Genomic DNA, 25,881 nt, shown 5'->3' on the forward strand with positions numbered 1-25,881 from the left:
CACTAGCCCACCACCTCTGGGTTGTGGTGTCTGAGGTGTTAACATGTCCAGTATATTACCACTAGCCCACCACCTCTGGGTTGTGGTGTGGGAGGTGTTAACATGTCCAGTATATTACCACTAGCCCACCACCTCTGGGTTGTGGTGTCTAAGGTGTTGACATGTCCAGTATCTTACCACTAGCCCACCACCTCTGGGTTGTGGTGTCTAAGGTGTTAACATGTCCAGTATCTTACCACTAGCCCACCAACTCTTAGTTGTGGTGTCTGAGGTGTTACTGTCAATTCTTCTCTCTCTAATCATGATAAAACATACAGTAAAAACAATAGCAATATAATTATCTAGGGGAACATTTATTTGAGATTACTACAGTACAATGAATCAGATTAAAATGAATCACGTTGATCTCCTTCGTAACATGTACCGTCCCTTCTGAAGCTGGGATACATAGATCCGGATCTTAAAGTTGTCTTCAATCTTACGAACATAAATCTGCAAAAAAGGGAAACACAAGTCAGATGATAATGTAGAGAAACATGTATATTCAATGTATTGTGTGTGTGTGAATGTCTTGTGTTTTGGGAGGCCTCTGTGTATTTAGGTTTTGTCTTCAGAGAAATAGATTAAATGCATCACTGGTATGAACCCAAACTTCACAGTAGAGTTGTAGGCGGCACTTTTTTCCCAGTTAATTGATTTATCTTCCATCAAATATTTAAATATTAAGAGTTAGTCTTAACCTATTTCTAAAAATCTAAACCTAGTGTCGCCCTTAAAGATGCTCCACCGCTGACAAATGGTAATTTTTCACTATCAAAAACAGAAGCAGACGATTTAGTATTTTTCTTCAGTTACAAAAGTTACTTAATTTACACCATAACCACCATTGAAAAGTTTGAGCTTCTAATTTTACTTTAAGTTCAAAATATGAAAAATAATTAATTGCATCCCGAAAAAATTCCGTTGCACTATATGCTTTACTGAACGAAGTTCTGATTGGGCATGCACCAAAAGCAAAATAAATTATTTTATATTATTTTTTGTGTTAATTAGACATATACACACACGATTAAACCCCAATTATTGTTAAAATGATGAATATCATTTATGCTCTGTCTGTGGTGGAGCATCTTTCACAACACAAAATTATTTTGTAGTAACCATAAAAAAGTTACATTTTAAAATGAAGAAACTACAATAAAGACAAACACTTTTTGTTGAGTTGAAAAACTGATATAATTAATTAATGAACATAATTTCCTTGACAATTTGAAATATAACTAATTACCTCCTGTGTGCCGATGGCTGTGATAACACCATTGAAGTTTGCACTGTCTCGACATTCCACAAACACAGGCTGGTTTCTGTGGAACCTGGAAAGAAAACAGCAAACAGGTGAAATCCTACGACAAACAGGTGAAATCCTACAACAAACAGGTGAAATCCTACAACAAACAGGTGAAATCTTACAACAAACAGGTAAAATCCTAACAACAAACAGGTGAAATCCTACAACAAACCAAATCCTACAACAAACAGGTGAAATCCTACAACAAACAGGTGAAATCCTACAACAAACAGTGAAATCCTACAACAAACAGTTGAAATCCTACAACAGCTAGGTGAAATCCTCACAACAAACAGTTGAAATCCTACAACAACCAGGTGAAATTCTACAACAACCAGGTGAAATCCTACAACAAACAGGTGAAATCCTACAACAAACAGGTGAAATCCTACAGCAAACAGGTGAAATCCTACAGCAAACAGGTGAAATCCTCAAGTATTAGAGTGTTGGGGATATATCATTTTTCACAACAAAATAAGAACATTTATTCATAAAGAATTTGCAATATGACTGCAATGATATACAAAAAAATGTATATATTATTGTACACCCATTTCTCTATATTTCCTAGATCAAACTTTCCCAACAATAGCAATCTCTCGTGCAGAATCATAGAAATGTTGCCCTATGGGCCGAGGCTATACAATATTTACATTTCTCATCATTCTATTAAAAGTACACAAGAGATCCTAAATGGATTTTTATGCCCACCATTGATAGATCTCAATTTATCAAATGAAATATGGATCTTTTCACTGCATTACATACTCTTCTTTACTTTACATTAAAATATTTTACTACATAAGGACTCTACACATAATTTGAAACTTTGTCAAACCTGATTTCTGCTTTTCCATCATACAACAAAGTATATGCATTGCGGACCAGAACCCGGCACCATAAAACTTTCTTGGACAGATTTTTTACTCAATTCTATGTATGTCTGAGAATAGTTTTATGGTGCTGACCCAGGGATAACCTATACATACAATATTGAGTAAAATCTGTAATGCATTTCTAAGAAATAACAGAAATGAAACTATAATTGTCAAAATCCAAGATGGTTGCTTGTTAGGGTGATTTTCCTTCGCTTGAGAGCTCACCAGCGCTTGTCGTAGTATAGACGGCCGTCGTCAATCCTCGCCTCCACCGTGGTCTCCAGAGAGCTGTGTACCAGGCTAGACTTCTTACTGATAGGCTTGCCACTGACCTTGTTGATAATCCTTAGGTCTTCGATGATGTCCTCCTCACTCAGATAGAAATTCAGCTGAGGTGAGGAGGTTAAGGACTAACAAAACAATCAATGAGGCGTGCAACATCCTGGGACCAAAAATATAAAGTTACCGGCGTATAGCATACTGATGTGGTCAATACATGGTATTATTATATGACTGATGCTTTTGCTGTCTTTTGATTGGCCGATGCGCTTCTCAGAAGTATTCATCAACTGCGATATCAACCTCGAAATCGGTGGCGAAAAGCACGCAAGGTTACTGGACTCAGTCCAGATACCTCTCATGAGTCCAGTAACCTTTGTCAAAAATAGATCAAGGAAACTCCCTTGAGATGTGACGTCATAATCACTTTTGACGTCGAGTCGTACCCAAATATAGTGTAACAGGAGTTTCCCTGCATTCAATGACATGGGGATAGTCTATTGTGAGGTCATTATTATAGTCAGCAACATATATGGCGGAAGGCTGCAAGTTTACTGCGATCAACTGTGATCAACAGAAATGAACTGCAAACTTCAATGTATGGAAAATGTTCAAGAATGCCAGACGGGCTGCAGTTGATACAATATTCCGGTTCTACCAGTCTATACTGTTAGCAAGAAGCATTTGGATATTTACCTTCGATACTACATGTAACTAAATGTAAACAGAAAGTTTGCAAATACCATTCTGTTTTTGTAGTTAATTCTTTTTGAAGAGCCGAGTAAATATATGTAAGTGTCATATAATAAAACAGTTATCGACCTATTTTCATGTGGATACGGTGAGTTATCAACCCTCGTAAATGATGTAACCCTCGGGATATATCAATTACTTGGGCTGATAACTCACCGTATCCACCTGAAAATAGGTCGATAATTGTATAATATTAACCTAAGAAAACGTATCAACCAATGATGACCCCCACCGATCAAAAATATATAGTTACCGAGGTAAAACATTCTGATGAGGTTAATACATGGTAACATTAACCTTAGAAAATAAATCAATCAATGACAGCTGTCTGGGACCAAAAATATACGGCTACCGGCGTATAGCTTACTGATGAGGCCAATACATGGTAATATCAACCTCAGAAAACAAATCAACTATTATAAGAAACAAATATTATCTTGGAGACAAATTTTACCAAATATTATTTATCTATACATATATTTTTTTAAATGAAAAAAAATTCAATAATTGGCCAAAGGAAGCCTATATAGGTGTTTCAGGACACAAATGGAAACTAAACTAATATAACATTAATGTAACTCCAAAAAAAGATTTTTACAAGATAAATGGAAACAAATGTTACTTCAAAAAAAGATTTTTACAAGAAAAACGGAAACAAACTGAGTCAAGAATCATCAAATAATTTTTTCAATAGTAAGGCCAAAAATAGTGTTTCAGGGCATCCTATGGAAACAAATTTTGAAAGGCAAATCACTAGATATAACAGACCCATAACTTGTGAAATCAGATTATTTGAATCAAAGGACTATGGGACAAGGAAGTAATTCCAACCGTGCGGACAAAACAAAATTGTCAAATTTTCAAGGCGATCTACCCCTTTATGAAGACATACAAAACGAACACGATTGCAAAATAGGATACGAGCAGTAATGCAGGACAAAGTAGACAAATATTAAACTATACAGCACAATGGAGCGCAATTTACCCTTCGGCAAGTGGCAGCCGAAGGCCGGATCTACAACAAGAGATCCCAGAGGGATCTTGGCGCCCACCAAAGAATGATCTATGTCTGACAATGGAAAAGAGGGATCTTTTCTCTGCTTTTCAAACTTTTGCAAACATACTACATATAAAATTTGAGACAGATCGCTTCAGTACTTTCTGAGAAATAGCAGTAACAAACTTCAACTATCAAAATCCAAGATGGCTCCTTGGCGGCCATCTTGTAAATCGATCGGTCCCAAATCGAAATATGCACAACTAGGGCCATAGAGGAACCTATATATGAAATTTGAGACAGATTTCATTCAATACTTTCTGAGAAATAGTGATAACAAACTTTAACTATCAAATTCCAAGATGGCAGCCTGGCGGCCATTTTGTTGACCGATCGATCCAAAAACGCATTATGCACAACAAGAGCCCTAGGGAAACCTACATATGAAATATGAGAAAGATCCCTTCAGTACTTTGTGAGAAATAGCGATAACAAACTTTAACTATCAAATTCCAAGATGGCAGCCTGGCGGCCATTTTGTTGACCGATCGATCCAAAAACGCATTATGCACAACAAAAGCCCTAGGGAAACCTACATATGAAATATGAGAAAGATCCCTTCAGTACTTTGTGAGAAATAGCGATATTAATCTTTAACTATCAAAATCCAAGATGGCTGCCTGGTGGCCATTTTGTTGACCGATCGATCCAAAAACGCATTATGCACAACTAGGGCCCTAGGGGAACCTACATATGAAATTTGAGAAAGATCCCTTCAGTACTTTCTGAGAAATAGCGATAACAAACTTTAAGTATTAAAATCCAAGATGGCTGCCTGGCGGCCATCTTGTTAACCGATTGGTCCCAAAATGCAATATGCACAACTAGGGCCCTAGGGGAACCTACATATGAAATTTGAGAAAGATCCCTTTAGTACTTTCTGAGATATAGCGATAACAAACTTTAAGTATTAAAATCCAAGATGGCTGCCTGGCGGCCATCTTGTTAACCGATTGGTCCCAAAATGCAATATGCACAACTAGGGCCCTAGGGGAACCTACATATGAAATTTGAGAAAGATCCCTTCAGTACTTTCTGAGAAATAGCGATAACAAACTTTAAGTATCAAAATCCAAGATGGCTGCCTGGCGGCCATCTTGTTAACCGATTGGTCCCAAAATGCAATATGCACAACTAGGGCCCTAGGGGAACCTACATATGAAATTTGAGAAAGATCTCTTCAGTACTTTCTGAGAAATAGCGATAACAAACTTTAAGTATCAAAATCCAAGATGGCTGCCTGGCGGCCATCTTGTTAACCGATTGGTCCCAAAATGCAATATGCACAACTAGGGCCCTAGGGGAACCTACATATGAAATTTGAGAAAGATCCCTTCAGTGCTTTCTGAGAAATAGCGATAACAAGAATTGTTAACGGACGGACGGACGGAAGGACGGACGGACCACGGACAAAAAGCGATTTGAATAGCCCACCATCTGATGATGGTGGGCTAAAAATGTATCCATGCTGTTCGGCATAACGCTACAATATGAGCGATGACTGGAAAGCGTGCCACGTGTGACGTCAATGTGTGGCGAAATTTTTATATAATGCTCTTTGGTATAGGATGCAAATTTAGTTGCCTATCTTCTCAAGTTGGCAAAGAAGCAAAGTCACAAATTTAGTCGCAAATTTAGGATCAAACACACGTAGAACAGAATGGTAAAATGCTGGAAGTAGGGAAAATTAATTGAAAAGCAAGTGATCAACTGATGTCAATTAGTATATTTAACGTTCGTTAATGCCTTTGGAATAGCGGGTCTGTAGATAGGTAATCATAGAACTATATACCTACACAATATGATTAGGCTTACAAATTTGATGACAATAATTGAAAAATAGTAAGAGACAAATCTACTACAAGGATATCTGTGTGAAGGTTTGCGTCGTTTCTCTGGCAGGGGGATGGGGTCATTGGGTCGTCGCCGTAGTTTCCTTGTGGTTATTGGTTTCACTTCCATGGAATCAGACAACAAAAATCCTACAAAGGAAACGTTATATTTATTAGGTCACTGTCATTGTTTAAAATAATACATACAATTTCATTTTGAAAACAAGAGGCCCAGAGGGCCTGTATCGCTCACCTGTTTTTTTTTTAGTAATTATCACAAGACTCTGACAATTAGAAAAATAAGCAAAATTGACTTCCAAAGTTTAATTTTGAATCACAACCATACAATGATGCTATTGATACCATACAAATATGCTATCCAATACATAGGTTCAGAGACAAAGTAATTTATATGAAAGTAGTAGCCTAATTGACCTTTTTGACCTCGCATCTACATGTATTGCCGTCTAAGGCCCCGGGGGTCAGCCCTATCATTTGTACAATTTCAAATCCCAACCCTATAAGGATGCTACCATTGCATTATAAGTGCTCTTCCATTCTTAGTTGCAGAGAAGAAGTCGTTTATATGGAAATAGCTAAATTAACCCCTTTTGACCCCACCCTTCAGGCCCCCAGGGAAGTCAGCCCAATCATTTGCAAAATTTTGAATCCAAACCCTATAAGGATGTAACCATTGCATTATGAGCGTAATCCCATGTTAAGTTGCAGAGAAAAAGTCATTTATATGGAAATTGACCCCTTTTGACCCCGCCCCTCAGGCCCCCGGGGGTCAGCCCTATCATTTGCACAATTTGGAATCCCCACCCTATAAGAATGCTACCATTGCATTATGGGTGCTATACCATGCTTAGTTGCAGAGAAAAAGTCATTTATATGGAAATAGCCAAATTGACCCCTTTTGACCCCGCCCCTCAGGCCCCCGGGGGGTCAGCCCTATCATTTGCACAATTTTGAATCCCCACACTATAAGGATGCTACCATTGTATTATGGGTGCTATACCATGCTTAGTTTCAGAGAAGAAGTCGTTTATATGGAAATAGCCAAATTGGCCCCTTTTGACCCCGACCCTCAAGCCCCCGGGGGGGTCAGCCCTATCATTTGCACAATTTTGAATCCCCACCCTATCAGGATGCTACCATTGCATTATGGGTGCTATACCATGCTTAGTTTCAGAGAAGAAGTCATTTATATGGAAATAGCCAAATTGGCCCCTTTTGACCCCGCCCCTCAGGCCCCCGGGAGGTCAGCCCCATCATTTGTACAATTTTGAATCCCCACCCTATAAGGATGCTACCATTGCATTATGAGTGCTATCCCATGCTTGGTTTCAGAGAAGAAGTCGTTTATATGGAAATAGCCAAATTGACCCCTTTTGACCCCGCCCCTCAGGCCCCCTGGGGGTCAGCCCCATCATTTGTACAATTTTGAATCCCAACCCTATAACGATACTACCATTGCATTATGAGTGCTATCTCTTGCTTAGTTTCAGAGAAGAAGTCGTTTTATGGAAATAGCCAAATTGACCCCATTTGACCCCGCCCCTCAGGTCCCCGGGGGGTCAGCCCCATCATTTGTACAATTTTGAATCCCCACCCTATAAGGATGCTACCATTGCATTATGGGTGCCTCAGGGGTAAATAAGTTGAAAACAAACCAACCCTACCTCCCATTAAATCGATAGAGCTCCTCTCATTCTCAATGTTCCTCTTCTTCTCTTCGTAGTCAGCTATCAGGTGCTCTTTCAGATCTATCTTCTTCTCCTACAGAGATTTATGTTTAAGTTTCAAACTTTGAACAGTAATATTAGTGTAACTTGTCTAAACCAAACGTCATCAGGACTAGTATATTTGTTTGATATAGAGAGGTGTCTGGATAATACAGGTTTTAATTACTTTTAAAAGCTATCTTCCCTCTACCAGATGATGGCTAAAGCAGCTGTGAATTAACAAAGAAACAATAATATTGCTTTTATTGTTTAATTCACCTAAGAAGGACAAATATTTCTTTCAATTAGAAAATTACTGTCCATCAGTTGATGATTTATCTCCAGGAGCTCCCAATTTTTCAATCACCATCAAAACATATATACTACATGTATATGCTGATTAATCATCATCTTGTTGATGTTAATTGTCACAATGAAAAGAATCACTTACTTCAAAGTCTTTTGCTGCAATCTTCTTCTCTATTATATAGTCCCGATCAACAACTTCCAACTGAAAAAATTCAGAATTAAGTATGTGCCAAAATGTGCACATGGTGACTGCATATACATATGTACATTTTGAATGTTTAATGAGTTAAACACAAGAAACTAAAACAACAATAATTCTAAAGAAGTGGATGTGTCACCTACAACCTAGCTATCATATGAAAACATTTTTCTATGAAACTTCTCTTCTGATGATGCCACTGCCATCAATAACATATTGTTATCTAGATACCAAAACGACGTGGGTAAAGTACCAACTTACCGTTGATAAGTCCTACATCCAGTCATTATGACTTCATCATTTGACGCGAGAAAAGTTTCCTGATGTCATAATCACCAGAAGGTGGGACTAATTGACAGTAAATTGTGCTTTACCCATGTTGTTTTGAGATCTCGAAACCCCCGTATCAAAGGCTGGAACAGTTCATTATTAATCCAGGGGTGAATGAGTTAATAGTTTGGAAGTGATCAAGGACAAAAACAATAACAAGAAGAACTAGAATCAGGAAAACAACACAATAAGTACTACTGAGTTGTGCTTTAATTTGTCTCCCTTTAATTAACTCTTTCACCCCTCAAAATTTATAATGAACTGTTCCTGTCTTTGAATCAGAAGAGCCAAAACATATCTTCAGGGGTGAATGAGTTACCAAGGAGATATACTAAAGTGGTGAAGAAGCAGGCCTCCACCTGATTTACCTCGTATTCCCTCCAGATTTCATTAATCCTCATACGCTCCTTAAACTGCTGGTCGATCTTGCGACGTTTCTTTAAGTACTCTGGCAGTGTACCTTCCTGGAGCTGCTGCAGCTGCTTCTTCAGGTGGGCAAGCTTATCCTGGTACATCCTATAGTGTCAATGGTACAACAGATTTAGAATTCAGGTGTTCTTCAATTATAGTAATTTGATGTACTTCTATCAACTACCGGTACAAGTTGACATGGTTTGTATATAAGTGGTGCAACTTTAAGTGGTGGAGTTTTTTGCTGTTTTTTTTTATTTCAGCGCTTCTACTGAACCTTTAGAATGTTACTCACTGTTCTTTGATCTCGGTATATTCTGTCTGTTGCTTGGCCATGTCGGTCTCGCTGGCATCCTCTGTATCTGTAGAAAATAATTGTTGATAGGGTCAGAATTTATTGATTTAGCCAGGTAAATATAACCTTTCTGCACATATTTAGATTTAAAGGGGACAAAACAACAAAGGATTAGAGCCCAGACAGTCATTTTCCCATTGAAGCTAACTTAAACCAATGTAATTAATGTTTTCTTTTCATTTTTTTTTATCTATAATAGTTGTAAATATGAAGTATACAGTATTTGACCCAATAAAGGCCCCCATTCATATAAGCCCTTTTTTATACTTCAATTTCACTTACTTTGAATTAAATGCAGACAGAAAATATGAAAACTTTGTTGATTTTCTTATCAATTTCTTTCGCAAATCGATTGATGGCTTACTTTTTATAATAATTTTATGAAATGCAATTGCAAATTTGTATCTATTAAGCGCCCCCTGAGTTGCTTCATTTTTTAAGCGCCCTCGATGCTTATTGGGTTGAATACTATATGCCTGTTTTCAATATATAACACTACAGGATTGTCTGTAATCAGCTGACAATTACCAATATTTTAAAATGGGTCCTAGTTATCTATATTACCAGAAACCATGGTTTGGTGCAATAAGTTGTGAATGTCTGCATGTTGTATACATGTATATCTTGTGTCTCCATGTGATACATAGAACTCTTGCCCTTTTCATAATAGTAGATGGTTTAGCATTATGCCAAAGACACCAAACAAGCACACTGGTCAATTAAACCAACAATGGGCAAACCAGTCTATGCTGATCAACCACTAATTAAAGCAGGAGCAGAAACTACCATCTTTATAGACTATGGTATGTCTCCGCTAGGGTACAGAACCCATGGCCAGCGCCATCCTCACACAGGTAAATGTTCAACTGAACATGTGCTAAATTGAACAATTTCCAGAAGTTCTATAAATGTCTTAAAGCTTTCACAAAAGATTCCAAGAATTGGAAGAAGGTATACTTTCAAAATAACAAGAGGCCCATGGGCCTTAACGGTCACCTGAGTTAGAATATATAATGAAACAAATAATGAAACAAATTAAAGACATATAAACACTATATGCTGGGCCTTGAAGTTGGTCAGTGATTTATAAATTTGACTTTTAAGACTATGAAGAGTATTTGCTTCCATCAAACCTGTGAACTTAGAGGTATTTTTTGAAATTTTAATCATTTTGACCCTGTTTGGTCCTGCCCCTCTGGTCCCCCAGGGGGTCATCGAGGACGGATATGGATGTTAAAATGCTATATCTTAGGCTTATAATTCTAATCAAGTTTGACTAATTTCCTACGAAAATTGGGCAAATAATGTTCACAAATATGTTTTTCCTATATAAACTAAAGTAAACTTGACCCCTCCCCAGGGGGTAACGCGAGACCCCAAGGTCATATAATTCACAATTTTTATAAAACACCTTAAGACCTTTCCATCTATAATTATTTGATTCTACTATATCCAGAATTTTAGAAAAAATTTTGAAGCTTTAGCCTATTTGACCCTTTTTTTGCCCCGCCCCTCTGCGCCCAGGGGGTCGGCCAGGACCAATATGGATATTATATTAAAATGCTATCTCAGGCTAATAATTCTAACCAAGTTTGACTCATTTCCTATGAAAATTGAGCAAAAAATGCTCATTAATGTGTTTTTCCTATATAAACTATAGTAAACTTGACCCTCTCCCCAGGGGGAAACGTGAGACCCCAGGGTCATATAATTCACAATTTTTGTAAAGGACCTTAAGACCTTTCTATTTATGAAAAGTATTTGATTCTACCATTTCCAGAATTTCAGAAGAAGATTTTTGAAGTTTTAGCCTATTTGACCATTTTTTAGCCCCACCCCTCTGCCCCCAGGGGGTCGGCCAGAACCAATGTGGATATGATATTAAAATGCTATCTCAGGCTCATAATTCTAACCAAGTTTGACTCGTTTCCAATGAAAATTGAGCAAAACATGCTCATAAATGTGTTTTCCCTATATAAATTATAGTAAACTTGACCCCCTCCCCAGGGGAAAACGTGAGACCCCAGGGTCATATAATTCACAATTTTTGTAAAGGACCTTAAGACCTTTCTATTTATGAAAAGTATTTGATTCTACCATTTCCAGAATTTCAGAAGAAGATTTTTGAAGTTTTAGCCTATTTGACCCCTTTTGACCCCGCCCCTAATGCCCCTGGGGGTCAGTCATAGAAAATTTTTTAAAAGGATTATATGGCCATCTCATACTGATAATTCTGACAACATTTGACTCATTTCCTATTACAAATGACCAAATAATGCACAAAAATGTGTTTTCCCAATATAAACTATAGTAAACTTAACCCCCTCCCCAGGGGGAAACTAGAGACCCCAGGGTCATATAATTCACAGTTTTTGTAAAGGACCTTAATACCTTTCTATCTATGAAGAGTATTTGATTCTACCACATCTGTGAGTAGAGAAGAAGATTTTTGAAATTTTACTCAATTTTACCCCTTTTGGCCCCTCCCACAGCCCCCTGGGGGGTGGGGACCATATAATTCACAATTTTGATTGGCCTTATGCCTTAGAAGGTTTGTGCAAAATTTCATTGAAATTGCTTAAGCAGTGTTGGAGAAGAAGACGAAAATGTAAATTGTTTACGGACATACGACGCACGGCGACGGACAAAAGGCGATTAGAATAGGTCACTTGAGACTTCGTCTCAGGTGACCTAAAAAGTCATGCCCTTAAATGACAGTACATAAACATATCATGTAAATGTAGTTGTAAATGCTATAAAAAATTTATCATCTTATATAACAATAATAAGCACTTAGATTTTGCATTTACGACATCACTTTTTATATATAAAACAAAATAACAACTGAGCTATTCCTTAAATATCTACCTAATTCTTTTAAGAATCTTTTGAATATTTCATTAACGGATACAAAACTTAATTGACACGTATTCTGAAGTTTTTTAATATTTTATATTTACTAATATTGTACAGGCTATACTATAACTTTAATTGTTGAAATGAGATCATCTCCTGTTCTATTAATAGATTATCGTTGTTCTAAAACTTCATTTTGACCAATTAACATCATGTTAATCAAAATCTTCAATAGACTAATAAATTATCATTTTTGTTATTATTAGTATATCATATGCTGTAGTATATATATATTATATCAAATACTAGGATTTACTTAAATTAAAAGCATGTACATTACCAAACATCTGAATGCCTTGGTGCACAATGCATGGGCAGTCCATGATATGACTAATACCACTTAAACCTAGCTAACACTTTGAAAAATGATTTTAATCAAAATTTGAAAAGTAATTGTTTTAATAAAAAAAAAAGTAGTATAACAATTTTAGAATTGCATATAATATATGCACATTTAATTGTGGATAATAAATAATTAATAACAATAAACTGTTAATAAATGAGTTAATTTATGAGAAATGGACTAAAAATAGCTCCTAATCATGTGATGAAAGAATACATGAATCAGCATAAATTGACTACAATGATAGGAGTTATATTATTTTCAATATCCATGGAAATTGGCTAACAATCTGCTGCATTTGAACAGACAACCTAAACCTATTTAGCTATTAAACTACACTCCAGGAAGCTCCAGACAAACTATCTGCAGTCACAAAGAAACACAAGCTGTGCCAATACTTTACCTCCATTGGAAGCCATCATAAAGCTATTTATAATTTATATGGGGATTCCCCTATGAGATCATGTTTTACTTAACAAAGGGAGGTAACAATGATTAGTGTTCAATGCTTTACATGTGGACAAACTGCAGCTGGTAAATACATGTATTGGTATATATATGATTATGGTCACTTTGCTTATTCATTTTTAATTGTTTTTATTAAATGTTTATAAAATTTGAATACTATTGAATAAAGATACATAAATTTATAAAAAAATTCTTAGAAATATATTATTCTGGTTAATTGTTATATATATAATTTGAATTCAAAACCTATTGCATCTGATCGCAAAACATAATAATTAATACCATGAATATTAAGTCCAAAAAAAAAATGTATCTGAATATTTTTCATGATATTATTCCTTACATATTTGTGCATATTCCAATTACTTAAAGTTAATCAATTTGAAGTGTTGTACATTACAACAGAAGACATGGTGTCAGAGGTAAACAATTCATTGTTATTTCTGTACAATACTCAAACAATATTTGATATTTAGCAAAAACAAGACAATGTTAGACACTTTTGAGAAACTTTAAGTTATTTCAACTCAGCGAAATAATAAATACATAACAAATTCTTTTAATAGGCTGACCGGTGGCCTCTTAGATAATTAGCTATAGTCCACAACTCTTTAATAGAATTATGCTAATAGTCATATCATTTATTTAATCATGGATTAAAAACAAAAGCTGTGGAAATTAAATTCTGCTAAAATGGTTGTCTACCATATGAAATGCTTGTCAGTTATTATGAAAACTGGCATTATTTGCCTCTATTTCCAAATCTAAAATTTACATAGAAAGTTGATAATTGCTGAAATGCAAGTGCAATACACTGGATTTAAAAAAAGGGGGGTTACCAAAAGACAAGCCCAATATTGTTGTCCAGTCTACATATATATCCGTCATTTTTTATTATACTGTTGACTGATTGGACCATATGAATTTAAGACGGATCTGGTGATTTGTGATTCTATGTTGTTTTCAGGTGAGCCTTGACAAAAGCCAACACAGGCGTGTATAAAAAAATGCATTTTCGTCAGGATTTACTAAATGAAAACGACCATAGTGTCAAAGAGGTCGACTTGACCTATATTGATGCACTAGTATGGGACGAAACGTCCCGGCTCCACGACTACGTTTGTTTACATGCCCCATTAAAAATAGCTATCTAATACTGATAAATAGCACATATGAAAGAACTGTATGGTAGACTGGGAAATTACACATTTTATTATAAGAAATCTTCACCGATATTTATGAATGATTATCAAAATATTCGAGCTTTGTCAACAGGCATTTGTCAAAACATAATGGTTGCAACATTTTAAAAGCACAAAAGCATATCTTTTAAACCAGTTACCTTCATCAGTACAATTGTCATCAAAATCTCGATCATCTTCGAAATCAAACAAGTCATCATCATCTAAATCGTCGTCGTTCATGTAGCGCGGCGAGGATGTGTAACTAGATGCCATGATGTTTTCTTCTTTGAACACACTTCCGGGGAACACAAAGGGCTTAAGAAAAATGTAGTCGATTAGTATTATACAATCTGTCATTATAGAGGAAAGAGGTATCATTTAACTCATCTTTGCAGCTCAAAAATATTTTTTCACTAAATTTCATTTTATTTCATAAAAATGTGACAATGTAAAACACCAAATGATCTTATACATTTTATCGGTTATTTTATAGACTTGCTTTCTAGTTTCACTTCCGCAAACCTGCGCGTGCGTCGTGTTGACAGATTTCTGAAATATCAACATTGCATTGTACACGTATCATTATACCATTTACACCACAGCGGTAGAGCACGATGGCAGCACAGACCTTTCAACAAGAATACATGCAAATGCCCCCGGTTACGCGGGCGTACACAACAGCATGCGTATTGACGACGGTTGCAATTGTAAGAAAAGCTGTAGAATCTATTTTACAAATGAGCAGTTCGATTTATGTCAATGACAATGTTGTCATGTCCTTTTGGCGAAGGAAGCAATCCTAACAGTGTAGACAAAATCAAAACATACCAGGAATATATAGACTATTTTCAGTAAATATTTCGAGACAAACCTCTGTTATCATAAAACTGTTTATGTTTATTGATCCTGAAGAATGGGTTATCAATGTTTTTTGAGGTTTTCTTTTTACAAAACAGTTATATAATTTGTTGTACCCAAAGTGATTTATTGGTTTGTACTGCTTATATTTAACATCCTTTTAAGGACGGCTAGCTATAGATGTACTGTCGTAGCGGAAAATATATTATTCTTTAATTATATATAAGTGTTAAAGTGAAAATCTCAGGGAAAGGATGGATGGCTGAAGTTGGTAAAAATGGTTTTAATATATCCAGTATAATTTCTTGTGAAATAGAAAAATAAAATTTTTCATTGAAATCGCTCTGCATGTGAAGAAAGTAATTTATATTTTAGGCATCCTAAAAAGTCCTCACGCCTGGCTATGTCCATGTTAACATTTCCACACACTCTCGCTTTCAAAGAGTTAGGCAAATTTTATTTTTAGAACTGTGCTAAATTTACTCAGGGCTTTTCCATAAATTCAATGGTCAAAAGTGGACAACATAAGCAGAACTTAGTTGATGTTCCCAGTTATTGGAACACTTTTATAGTGTTATCTCCCTGAAAAATGTCGCCAAAATACAGCAGAATTAACACATCATGGTCACATATATATATAAGTTGACTATAAGCTTATGAATCAATATCATACAAATGATTTGTTTTTTTCAAGTCAACTTCAAGAATGAAAGATTGTAGTTGAATTGTTCCGCATATCAAACAGTATCTATGAAACTTGCTATATAATAAATAGAGCAGGATGGCTATGAGTGTGACCACCAAGGGAAACAACCCAGGAGATATATGATGTACATCTCTTGATATAGGCATTTCTCTTTAATCTATTACTTTCCTAAATGCTATATATATACTTCTTTACAGAGTTCTATATCACTGATGTGTAACAATTGTTTGCATAATCCTTAACATGTATTTCTTTTTTTCCCCAGCAACTTGATGTTATAACGCCTTTCCAAATTTATTTTAATCCAGAACTTATATTCAGAAAATACCAGGTAAGTGATCACTTAGTTCTTGTTCACATCATCATAACAAAGAAACAATGGTTCACTTACCTATTTATCACTGACAGGTCTTCAATTTCTTCGATCTTCGGAGATCAATTTTATTGTACATGCAACTGTAATAAAAAAAACCTTAAATGATAGTCCTGAAACTTTATATAGAAAGAAAGCATATGTATGATTTCAATGTTAAGAAATGACACCAATTTAAACATTAAATAGTCATGATTCATAACAACAACCAGTACGGCCAAATAAAATATATGTATGTGTTTCCGGTATCATCCTTTGTAAAGAAGCCCTTAGAATCCGTCGCATTTGCAGCACTTTGCCAGAATACGACAAACATTGCCAGAACCTGCGTACCCAGTTTCGGGCCCGTGGGTACCCTAACCAACTCCTTTCCACAGCGATCAACAGAGCGCGAAATATTCCAAGAATGGATTTACTTTACCCTAGGAGAACTCCCAAACCCCCCAAGATCCCGTTCATCCTTACTTACAACCCGGCGAACCCACCGGTAAAACGAATTCTGGACCAACATATAAGTTTACTCACACAACCCCACCTTGACAACCCTCTTCGGAACAGTCAAATTACGGTTGCGAATAGGAAAGCACCCAGCCTCAAGAAGCTACTAGTAAAAGCAGCCGTCAACCGCACACGTTCTATCAAAGGATGCCGCCCATGTGGGAAACCTTGCCATGTGTGCCCATACATTATCCGAACGCAAACCTTCTCTAGCAATATCTCAAAGAAATCCTACAACATTCTACAAAACCTTAGTTGTGAAACCACCAGTGTCGTCTATCTACTACAGTGCCAGAAGTGCAACATACAATACGTCGGACAAACATCCAACTCTATCCGTCAGAGAATGCATGGCCATTTCGCCGATATTCGATGTGCCAACCAATACAAACCTGTCTCCCGCCACTTTACGTCCAACAACCACCGCATCGATGACGTCAAAGTGATTGTCATTGCCCAGACAACAGATAACGTCAACATTCGTCTGAGAACTGAGGAGACGTGGATTGACACGCTCAAATCTCTGGAACCGTCTGGTCTCAACCTCCGCCATGGCTAAGACAAAAACAACTTCAAAGAATCCACCGCTAACCAACAAAACAAGATTAACCTGTCTCCACTGCACCACCACCGTTGGGAACTTATCAGCTTTACGCCGGCACATGAAACTTAAACACTCAGCAAACCCTACCAGATACACTTGCAACAAGTGCCACAAATCTTACTGCCGCATCGACACAGCGAAAAACCATGTCAAGAAGTCGCATCCAGAAGGCAACATTACAGTACTAACAGTACCATACAACCCACAGTCAATAGCCAAAAAACCTACGCCTTGGAAACCACCACCGGAAGCCTGCACCAACAAACAACTGAGGGCAGCTAAATTTAGAGTCGTCCAAGATACTAACCGGTACACCAAAGAGACAACAATTTCAACAACCAATACGTTAGAGGAGGACCTGGCTATCAGTGACTCCGAGTCTAACACCACCCTTCCTGAAGACAATCATCCTTCACCATATAAATACTCGGACTATGTACACGAGGAAACATTAGATTCTACATTCTGCCAAGATGAGAAACCACCTCACCTATGGAACGCCACAGTGGCTATATACAGTGTATATGGCATTTTTGAAAGTACTTAAAACTTTGATGTAAATCATAGTCAACCAATCCTTCAGACACTGTATTTTTTCATTGATACTTATATGTTACTATATTTTATTCTACATCCACAATTTTTGCTCCGTCTATTGTTTAGAACACGTGATCCGTTAACAATTTATGTGACGTCACTTCTTGAACCGTAATTTACACTTTAGCTCTGAATATACCGATGTAAATTTGTTCTGATGACGGTTGGCCTAGCCATCTGAAACATGTAAACGAAATAAAAGTTTTGCACGGAACCCTTGGTGTTGATGCTCCATCCCATTTACAGTTGCTATTCACTATCGTCTATGGGGCGCTGTTGAATACTTTTAGTATCCACCTCGGATTCCTCCACCGAATCTTCGCCGACCAGCACCCTCAGGACGTTGGATACCTCCCCCACCCCCTTTATTTACTTTGTAAAGAAAGAAACAAATATCTTTTGTATGGCCTAATTTCATATTCACATTGTTTCTACTTTTTCATTATTAAATTATAACACAATTATGCATTATCTCTTTTAAATGATTAGAATATATGTGATTGTAATTATCCCAGTATCGGTAATTGTTTTTACCTTATTTCTTTTCTTTCTTTTCAGGTATGGAGATTGATAACAAATTTTATGTACTTCGGACCTATAGGGTTTAATTTTTTATTTAATATGATATTTGCATACCGCTATTGCCGTCTATTAGAGGAGGGATCGTTTCGTAACAGAACAGCTGATTTCTTCTTCATGATTCTGTTTGGAGCTGCGCTTATGATTGTATCCTTTACATACTGTAATTGCCTATATTTATTTTGTAGTTAAACCCCTGCAACAAAGTAAATGGGGTTATACTGGAATCAGATTGTCTGTCTATCTGTCCGTTCATCTTTCTGTAGACACAACTTTATCTGGCAAATTCCTCCTAAACTACTTACTGAGCAAACTATATAAGGTTCTGCATTGTCTCCTATTGATATTAAATTTGTGCAAGGGAGTATTAGTTGTCTACTCTGGCGACAATTCTAGTTTTATAATTTGGTTAAAAAAGCAGTGGTCGGGACTTGTCCCATATCATTGTCAATATTCGAGGGGAGATAACCCATTCAAGCATGATTATCCTAAAATTCAGAAGTTTTCAATCTTATGGAATTGGTTTTTTTTTTTATTTTTTAGTTTAACTTTATGAAATATAAATTTGTTATCATTTATTAATGCTGTGAAGAAATTAAGGTTATTTTTACCATCATTATTATTGCTTTCTAAACTCCTGTCGTCTTTTGGTGTTTGGTATAATTTCCAAGGCTATGTCAAATACATTCTTGAAGACTATGGTCAATACTAAATGATTGTTCTGGATATTAAGTTCCTCTGAAGGTGATCCTGGTTCCTTAATGTGTTCCTGCAGGCCTAGCCATGCATAAACTTTAAAAATTAAATGTGCACAAAAATTGCACTCTCTAAGAAAATAATATTTACAGTATACTGTGGATTGAATTAAAGATTTATTCATTAAATGTTGTTGATCCTTAACTCTCACTCAGATTGTTGGTTTGTTTGTGAATATAGTATTTCTCGGCAGTGCTTTCACTATAATGCTGGTGTATGTATGGAGCAGAAGGAATCCCTATATCCGGATGAACTTTTTCGGTCTGATGACTTTCCATGCTCCTTATCTACCCTGGGTCCTCCTTGGTTTCTCCGTCCTGCTGGGGAACTCTGTTCTTGTTGATCTGATGGGTAAGATATAGAGGATCTTACATGAGTGGCTATATGATATAAAATTTATCAAACAGGTTCATCAATTTTACGAGCCGTTAGACGAGTGGCATATCAAATTATTTAACGAGTTTGATAGATTTTATATCACATAGTTACGAGTGTAAGATTATATTTATCATATAACTTCAATTAATTGTGATATTAGTAAAACTTTTAATTTAATTTCTATATAAAAAGGTAGAAATCCAGCTCATCTGTGACATCATATTTGTATTACATATGTGTCTTACAATATTTATGACATGGCTGGCAAGGCCAGTTATGTGATAAAAAAAAAATATACTGTGAACCATTCGGTTTTTGTGTGTGTTTAATTTTGCATATTTCGCGAATAATAAGATACAGTGAAAATTTAACTCAGCGAAATTGTTCTGATTATAAATAGGTAGAGCCCTATAACTGTAAATCACAAAATCGCTGGAAAAAGTCACTCAGCATTTGACATTCATTCATTGCAGCAGACCTTCAAATAAGATTTTGTCTTATGTAGCACGATACATGTCTTTCCTGAGATTCGGACACTGGAAATTAAGATTTATTTAAGTAGTGCAGCTGTATTGCAATGAATGTAAAATAAGTAAAGTTTATCGTTTTATACTGTACTTGAAATCAGCAAAAATCAGGCCTATAGTTATGGGTATCTTTATGTTATTATGCCTTTGTTATTTCAAAACCTTACATCACTGCAAATTGTATATTTATTCATGCTTAAAACTCTTGTGATACAATCACCCCACAAACAATCATTTTAATTAAATAAATCATTTTTAAAATCAACAATCAAAGCACCGTCAAGAAGATGTCAACCTCTACCAGTGTTGAACAGAAAACACACCCGATGTACTAGGAAATAAAAATAATTTTTTCCCGTGATTACAGTCTAAATATAAATAAAAAATTATATGTGTGTAAGTGGTGTCTATCTCTACAGAGTAATGTCTATTTGTGTAACATTGTGTCTGTGTTTTAAGTTTACGAATAACATTTTACTCATGATTTTCATATTTTTAGGTATTGCTGTTGGACATGTGTATTACTTCTTAGAAGATGTTTTCCCACAACAGAATGGCGGATTCAAATTATTAAAAACGCCGGCATTTTTGTAAGTACATGTATAACATGCTAGTAACACATCATGTAAATTTCTATGCAAAATATCTTATTTCTTTGATATTATGACATACGTTCCGTTATGACAGAAGATTCATTTATTTATGAGACTAGTATATGGACACATTTTATTATGGGTAATGAAGGGCTAGTTAGATTAGTCGTGTGCTAGTTATCATGTTATTTTAACGATCAGGATCTCCTTTTCAAACGATGATTTCCTGCAGTTGTCTCCTGAGAAAGGATTTTGATTCACTTTTTCACATGATAACTTTTTTCTTCAGAAAATATATTTTGGAAGGAGCACCTGACGACCCCAATTACAACCCCCTCCCAGAAGATCGGCCTGGAGGGTTTGACTGGGGGGAGGGGCAAGCTGTTGGAAATAGAGAACAAGCTAACCAGGGTTAGCAAACACAAACAGACAATGGACAACATTTCTGAATCCTGTACAGTTACTGTAATCAAAACAGTAGATGTTTCCTCTTCATAAGTGATTCTGTATTTGCATTTTACAGAGTTATCTGTCCTTGCGAGTAGATTAATAGAATCTTACATGGGTCTGTGAAGTGGACAGGGATATCTCAACCTGAGTGAAATGTTTTGGCCAGTCAACCCGGGGCTTGCCCAGGTTTGACAGCCAAAATCTTTCACGAGGGTTGAGATATCCTTGTCCACTTCACAGACCCATGTATGATTCTTTTTCTCCCATACTTAGTAGAAAAAAAATGATGAAATTCCACTTGGTTTCCAGCTTTTTCATCGCGCCGTTATTGCAGGAACGTCGTTATCTACAATGCGCACTGCATGTATTGATGACGTCACGTTATTGTCTAGCGCGTGTGAGCTGTCTTACACTCCCCTGTGTAAGATAGAGATATCTTTTCCTGAGCAACCACGGGATATCCCTGTGAAATATTGTAGAAATTGATTATGACATCATATGTTTTTGAGCGACAGAGAAAACGATGTTGGTTTCATGCACAAAACAATGATGTTACAATGGATACCTACCCACACGGGAGTCGACTGTAATATGCAAAGATGGAGTATTGCTTTAGCGGACTTTATTTGTTAAAATGTTGAAGAAATTTTGAGAAGAATTTTTGTGGTATATATATCATTTGTAGATGTAAGTATTCTGAAGTGTATATAGTTATCTCTCAGAAAGTTTGTTGACTACTAGTATTGTGTACAATTTATGAATACATTTCTATATTTTTTAGAAATTTTATATCTACCTATGATGCTTATCACGTTATATGAATTGAATTGTCAAATGAAGTAAATTTAGTGAATTTTTAGCCCACCATCATCAGATGGTAGGCTATTCAAATCGCCTTTTGACCGTGGTCCGTGGTCCGACCGTCCTTCCTTCCGTCCTTCCGTCCGTTAACAATTCTTGTTACAGCTATTTCTCAGAAAGTACTGAAGGGATCTTTCTCAAATTTGATATGTAGGTTCCCCTAGGACCCTAGTTGTGCATATTGCATTTTGGGACCGATCGGTCAACAAGATGGCCGACAGGCGGCCATCTTGGATTTTGATAGTTAAAGTTTGTTACTGCTATTTCTCAAAAAGTACTGAAGGGATCTTTCTCAAATTTCATATACAGGTTCCCCTAGGACTCTAGTTGTGCATATTGCATTTTGGGATCGATCGGTCAACAAGATGGCCGACAGGCGGCCATCTTGGATTTTGATAGTTAAAATTTGTTACCGCTATTTCTCAAAAAGTACTGAAGGGATCTTTCTCAAATTTCATATGTAGGTTCCCCTTGGATCCTTGTTGTGCATATTGCATTTTTGGACCGATCGGTCAACAAGATGGCCAACAGGTGGCCATCTTGGATTTTGATAGTTAAAGTTTGTTACCGCTATTTCTCAAAAAGTGCTGAAGGGATCTTTCTCAAATTTCATATACTGGTTCCCCTAGGACCCTAGTTGTGCATATTGCATTTTGGGATCGATTGGTGAACAAGATGGCCAACAGGTGGCCATCTTGGATTTTGATAGTTAAAGTTTGTTACCGCTATTTCTCAAAAAGTACTGAAGGTATCGTTCACAAATTTCATATGAAGGTTCCCCAAGGACCCTAGTTGTGCATATTATTATTTGGGACCGATTGGTAAACAAGATGGCGGACCGACGGCCATATTGGATTTTGATTGTTACAGTTTGTTACCGCTATTTCTCAGAAAGTACTGAAGGGATCTTTCTCAAATTTTATATGTAGGTTCCCCTTGTACCCTATTTGTGCATAGTACCTTTTAGGACTGATGCATAATGCCTTTCGGGACTGATCGGTAAACAAGATGGCCAACCGGCCGCCATCTTAGATTTCATTGATGAAGTTTGTTACCACTATTTCTTAGAAAGTACTATAGCGATCAGTCTCAAATTTTATATGTCGTGTGTTTGAAATAGTTTGAAAAGCAGGGAAAAGATCCCTCTTTCCATTGTCAGACATAGATCATTCTTTGGTGGGCGCCAAGATCCCTCTGAGATCTCTTGTTATACTTGTAACCATGAATTGTTCAACCAATTATCAATTCATTGAAAAAAAGATCATCTTGGAATATGAAAGGTTATGCTATCTCTAGATCTACAGATACTGTAGAAAAGTACAGGTACATTTTATTTATGAAGACAATTGTAAACATTGGGGTCAATTTTCATTTTAGGGCACTTGTCAAACTGATGCCTGCTTTTATTAAACATTCTTTAGCTTTAAGTTACAATTAAAGATGGTAAAACTTGTAAATTGAGATATTTTGTGCAATAAAATAATAAAAAGTGATTTTAAATAACTGTTATTTCTTTTTATTTTATTGGTTTCACTACCTGATAATCGTGGTGCATACTAAAAAATACAATAAGAATTGCTATACCCCTATAAAATAGTTTCTATAGACAAAATAGTTTCTGTAGACAAAAGTGCCAATAAATGAACCATTCTGTCGAGCGGTCCAGAGAACTGTTAAAATTAACTGTTAAAATATGCTGTTGGACCGGAGTGACGTCACAATGGCTTATAACAAAACAGTTATCGACTGGGCTTTCGGGCAACATATGACTTGTTGGACCCTCACATAAACTGTTGTCCTAGGCCAAAGGCCTCGGGCAAGACCTGTTGTCCTAGGCCGAAGGCCTCAGGCAACAGTTTGTCTTCAGGTCCAACAAATCCATATGTTGCCTTCAACCCCAGTCAACAACTGCATATTATGGCCCAGATAAATTTAAACAAACTTGGGTTTGCCAGACCCAGTATCTGGTACCTAGGCCCTAGTTATTGACAAGAAGTCCATGAAAGGTTTTATCCTATTGGACCACTGTGGTCTTGATATGGAGGTCATTTTTGATAAGAAGTCTTTTAAATATTTTAGACCACATGTAACTTATTTGAATGCTGACCTTGAATGAGGGTCGATGGCATTTATTTGAATAAACTTATTAGCCGATAATCCTAGCATGTCAAGGCCTAATATCAGGTGTCTTTGTTATTGACAAGAAGTAATTTTAAAATTCTAACCTTTTTGACACCTATGACCTTGAATGAAGGTCAAGGTAATTCATTTTAGTAAACTTATTTGCTGTTATCCCAGCATATCCAAGATTCAATATCAAGCCTCAAGGCATCATAATTATTGACAAGTCATTTAAGGATTTTAGCCTTTCTGACCCCTATGACCTTGAACGCATCGACCCTCGATACTCCAGGGATTACTATTACTGACGTTATTTTCACTCCTGCACAATCTCATAGTTAAACTGAAGACAGGAGAAACAAGAGATCCCAGAGGGTTCTTGGCACCCACCAAAGAATGATCTATGTTCGACAACTGAAAGACAGATCTTTTCTCTGCTTTTCATGCTTTACTATCAAAATCCACGATTGCAGCCAGTCGGCTATATTGCAGACTGATGTCTCCCAAAATGCAATATGCATAACTAAAGCCCAAGGCGAACCTTCACATGAAATTTGACACCGATTCCTTCAGTAACTTCTCAGAAATAGTGGTAACAAACTTCAAATACTAAAATCCAAGATGACAGCCAGTCAGCCATATTGTTTATCAATCAAGCAAAAAAATGCAATATGCACAATTACAGCACTAGGCCAGGGAAACCTAAAAACGTACAAATTCCTTCAACCATTTCTGTAAAATAGAGGTAACTAACAAACTTCAACTATCAAAGTCCAAGATGACTGCTGGTCAGCCATCTTGTTGACCAATCAGTCCCCTAAATGCAATATGTACAACTAGGGTCCTAGATGAACCTACACAAAATTGAGACCTTCAGTACACTATAAGAAATAGCAGTAAGAAACTTTGCAAACAAAAATCCAAGAAGGACCTGGGGGAACCTATATATGAAATTTGATACAGATCCCTTCAGTACTTAGTGGTTACAAACTTCAACTACCAAAATCCAAGAAAGCAGCCGGTGGGCCATCTTGTTACCTGATTAGTTATTACTAAGTAAATGCAATATACACAACTAGGGCTCTAAGGGGACCTATATATGAAACTTTGAGACAGATCCCTTCAGCACTTTCTGAGAAATAGCAGCATCAATCTTCAACTACTAAAATTCAAGATAGCTGCTTGGCGGCCATATTGTTTTCCTGATCACTTTAAAAATCAGCACGACACTCCTGGGGCCCTAGGGAAACCTATATATGAAATTTGAGACAGATCCATTTAGTGCTTTATGAGAAATAGCGGTAACAAACATCAACTACCAAAATCTAAGATGGCTGCCAGTCAGCTATATTGAAGCCTGATGTCTCCCAAAATGTAATATGCACAACTAGATCCCAAGGGGAACCTATATATGAAATTTGAAACAGATCCCTTCCGTACTTTCTAAGAAATGGCAGTGACAAACATCAACTACCAAAATCCAAGATGACTTCCTGGTGACCATATCATTTTTCCCGATCAATCTTAAAATCAGCATGACACTCCTAGGGGAACCTACAGATGAAATTTGAGACAGATCCCTTTAGTACTT

General features: G+C 36.5%; 2 protein-coding genes across 2 annotated transcripts; one reads left to right on the top strand and one right to left on the bottom strand.

The window, feature by feature from the left end:
• Positions 1–336: 336 nt before the first annotated feature.
• LOC138331961 (sin3 histone deacetylase corepressor complex component SDS3-like) lies at positions 337–14,705 on the bottom strand. Its single transcript, XM_069279863.1, has 9 exons — positions 14,548–14,705; positions 9,419–9,485; positions 9,081–9,228; positions 8,326–8,385; positions 7,833–7,929; positions 6,190–6,297; positions 2,452–2,623; positions 1,289–1,373; positions 337–492 (listed from the first exon to the last, which is right to left on the bottom strand). The coding sequence occupies exons 1-9, from the start codon at positions 14,660–14,662 to the stop codon at positions 397–399; spliced, it is 948 nt and encodes a 315-aa protein (XP_069135964.1). The 5' UTR covers positions 14,663–14,705; the 3' UTR covers positions 337–396.
• Positions 14,706–14,910: 205 nt separating this feature from the next.
• Positions 14,911–23,672, top strand: LOC138331960 (derlin-2-like). The gene is made up of 6 exons (XM_069279862.1): positions 14,911–15,096; positions 16,219–16,284; positions 18,584–18,751; positions 19,516–19,711; positions 20,765–20,855; positions 21,148–23,672. Exons 1-6 carry the CDS (start codon positions 15,004–15,006, stop codon positions 21,272–21,274), a joined length of 741 nt encoding a protein of 246 aa, XP_069135963.1. The 5' UTR covers positions 14,911–15,003; the 3' UTR covers positions 21,275–23,672.
• Positions 23,673–25,881: the final 2,209 nt, after the last annotated feature.

This window comes from Argopecten irradians, chromosome 9 (genome assembly GCF_041381155.1).
Source record: "Argopecten irradians isolate NY chromosome 9, Ai_NY, whole genome shotgun sequence".
Taxonomy (NCBI): Eukaryota; Metazoa; Mollusca; class Bivalvia; order Pectinida; family Pectinidae; genus Argopecten; species Argopecten irradians.

Coding starts and splice junctions, on each gene's coding strand:
- LOC138331961 (XM_069279863.1), bottom strand. CDS start 14,662: ATGGCATCTAGTTACACATCCTCGCCGCGCTACATGAACGACGACGAT. Junction 9,486..14,547: donor TGACAATTGTACTGATGAAG/GTAACTGGTTTA, acceptor TATTTTCTACAG/ATACAGAGGATGCCAGCGAG. Junction 1,374..2,451: donor CTATACTACGACAAGCGCTG/GTGAGCTCTCAA, acceptor TTTTCTTTCCAG/GTTCCACAGAAACCAGCCTG.
- LOC138331960 (XM_069279862.1), top strand. CDS start 15,004: ATGGCAGCACAGACCTTTCAACAAGAATACATGCAAATGCCCCCGGTT. Junction 15,097..16,218: donor TATTGACGACGGTTGCAATT/GTAAGAAAAGCT, acceptor TTTTTTCCCCAG/CAACTTGATGTTATAACGCC. Junction 20,856..21,147: donor TTAAAAACGCCGGCATTTTT/GTAAGTACATGT, acceptor TTTTTTCTTCAG/AAAATATATTTTGGAAGGAG.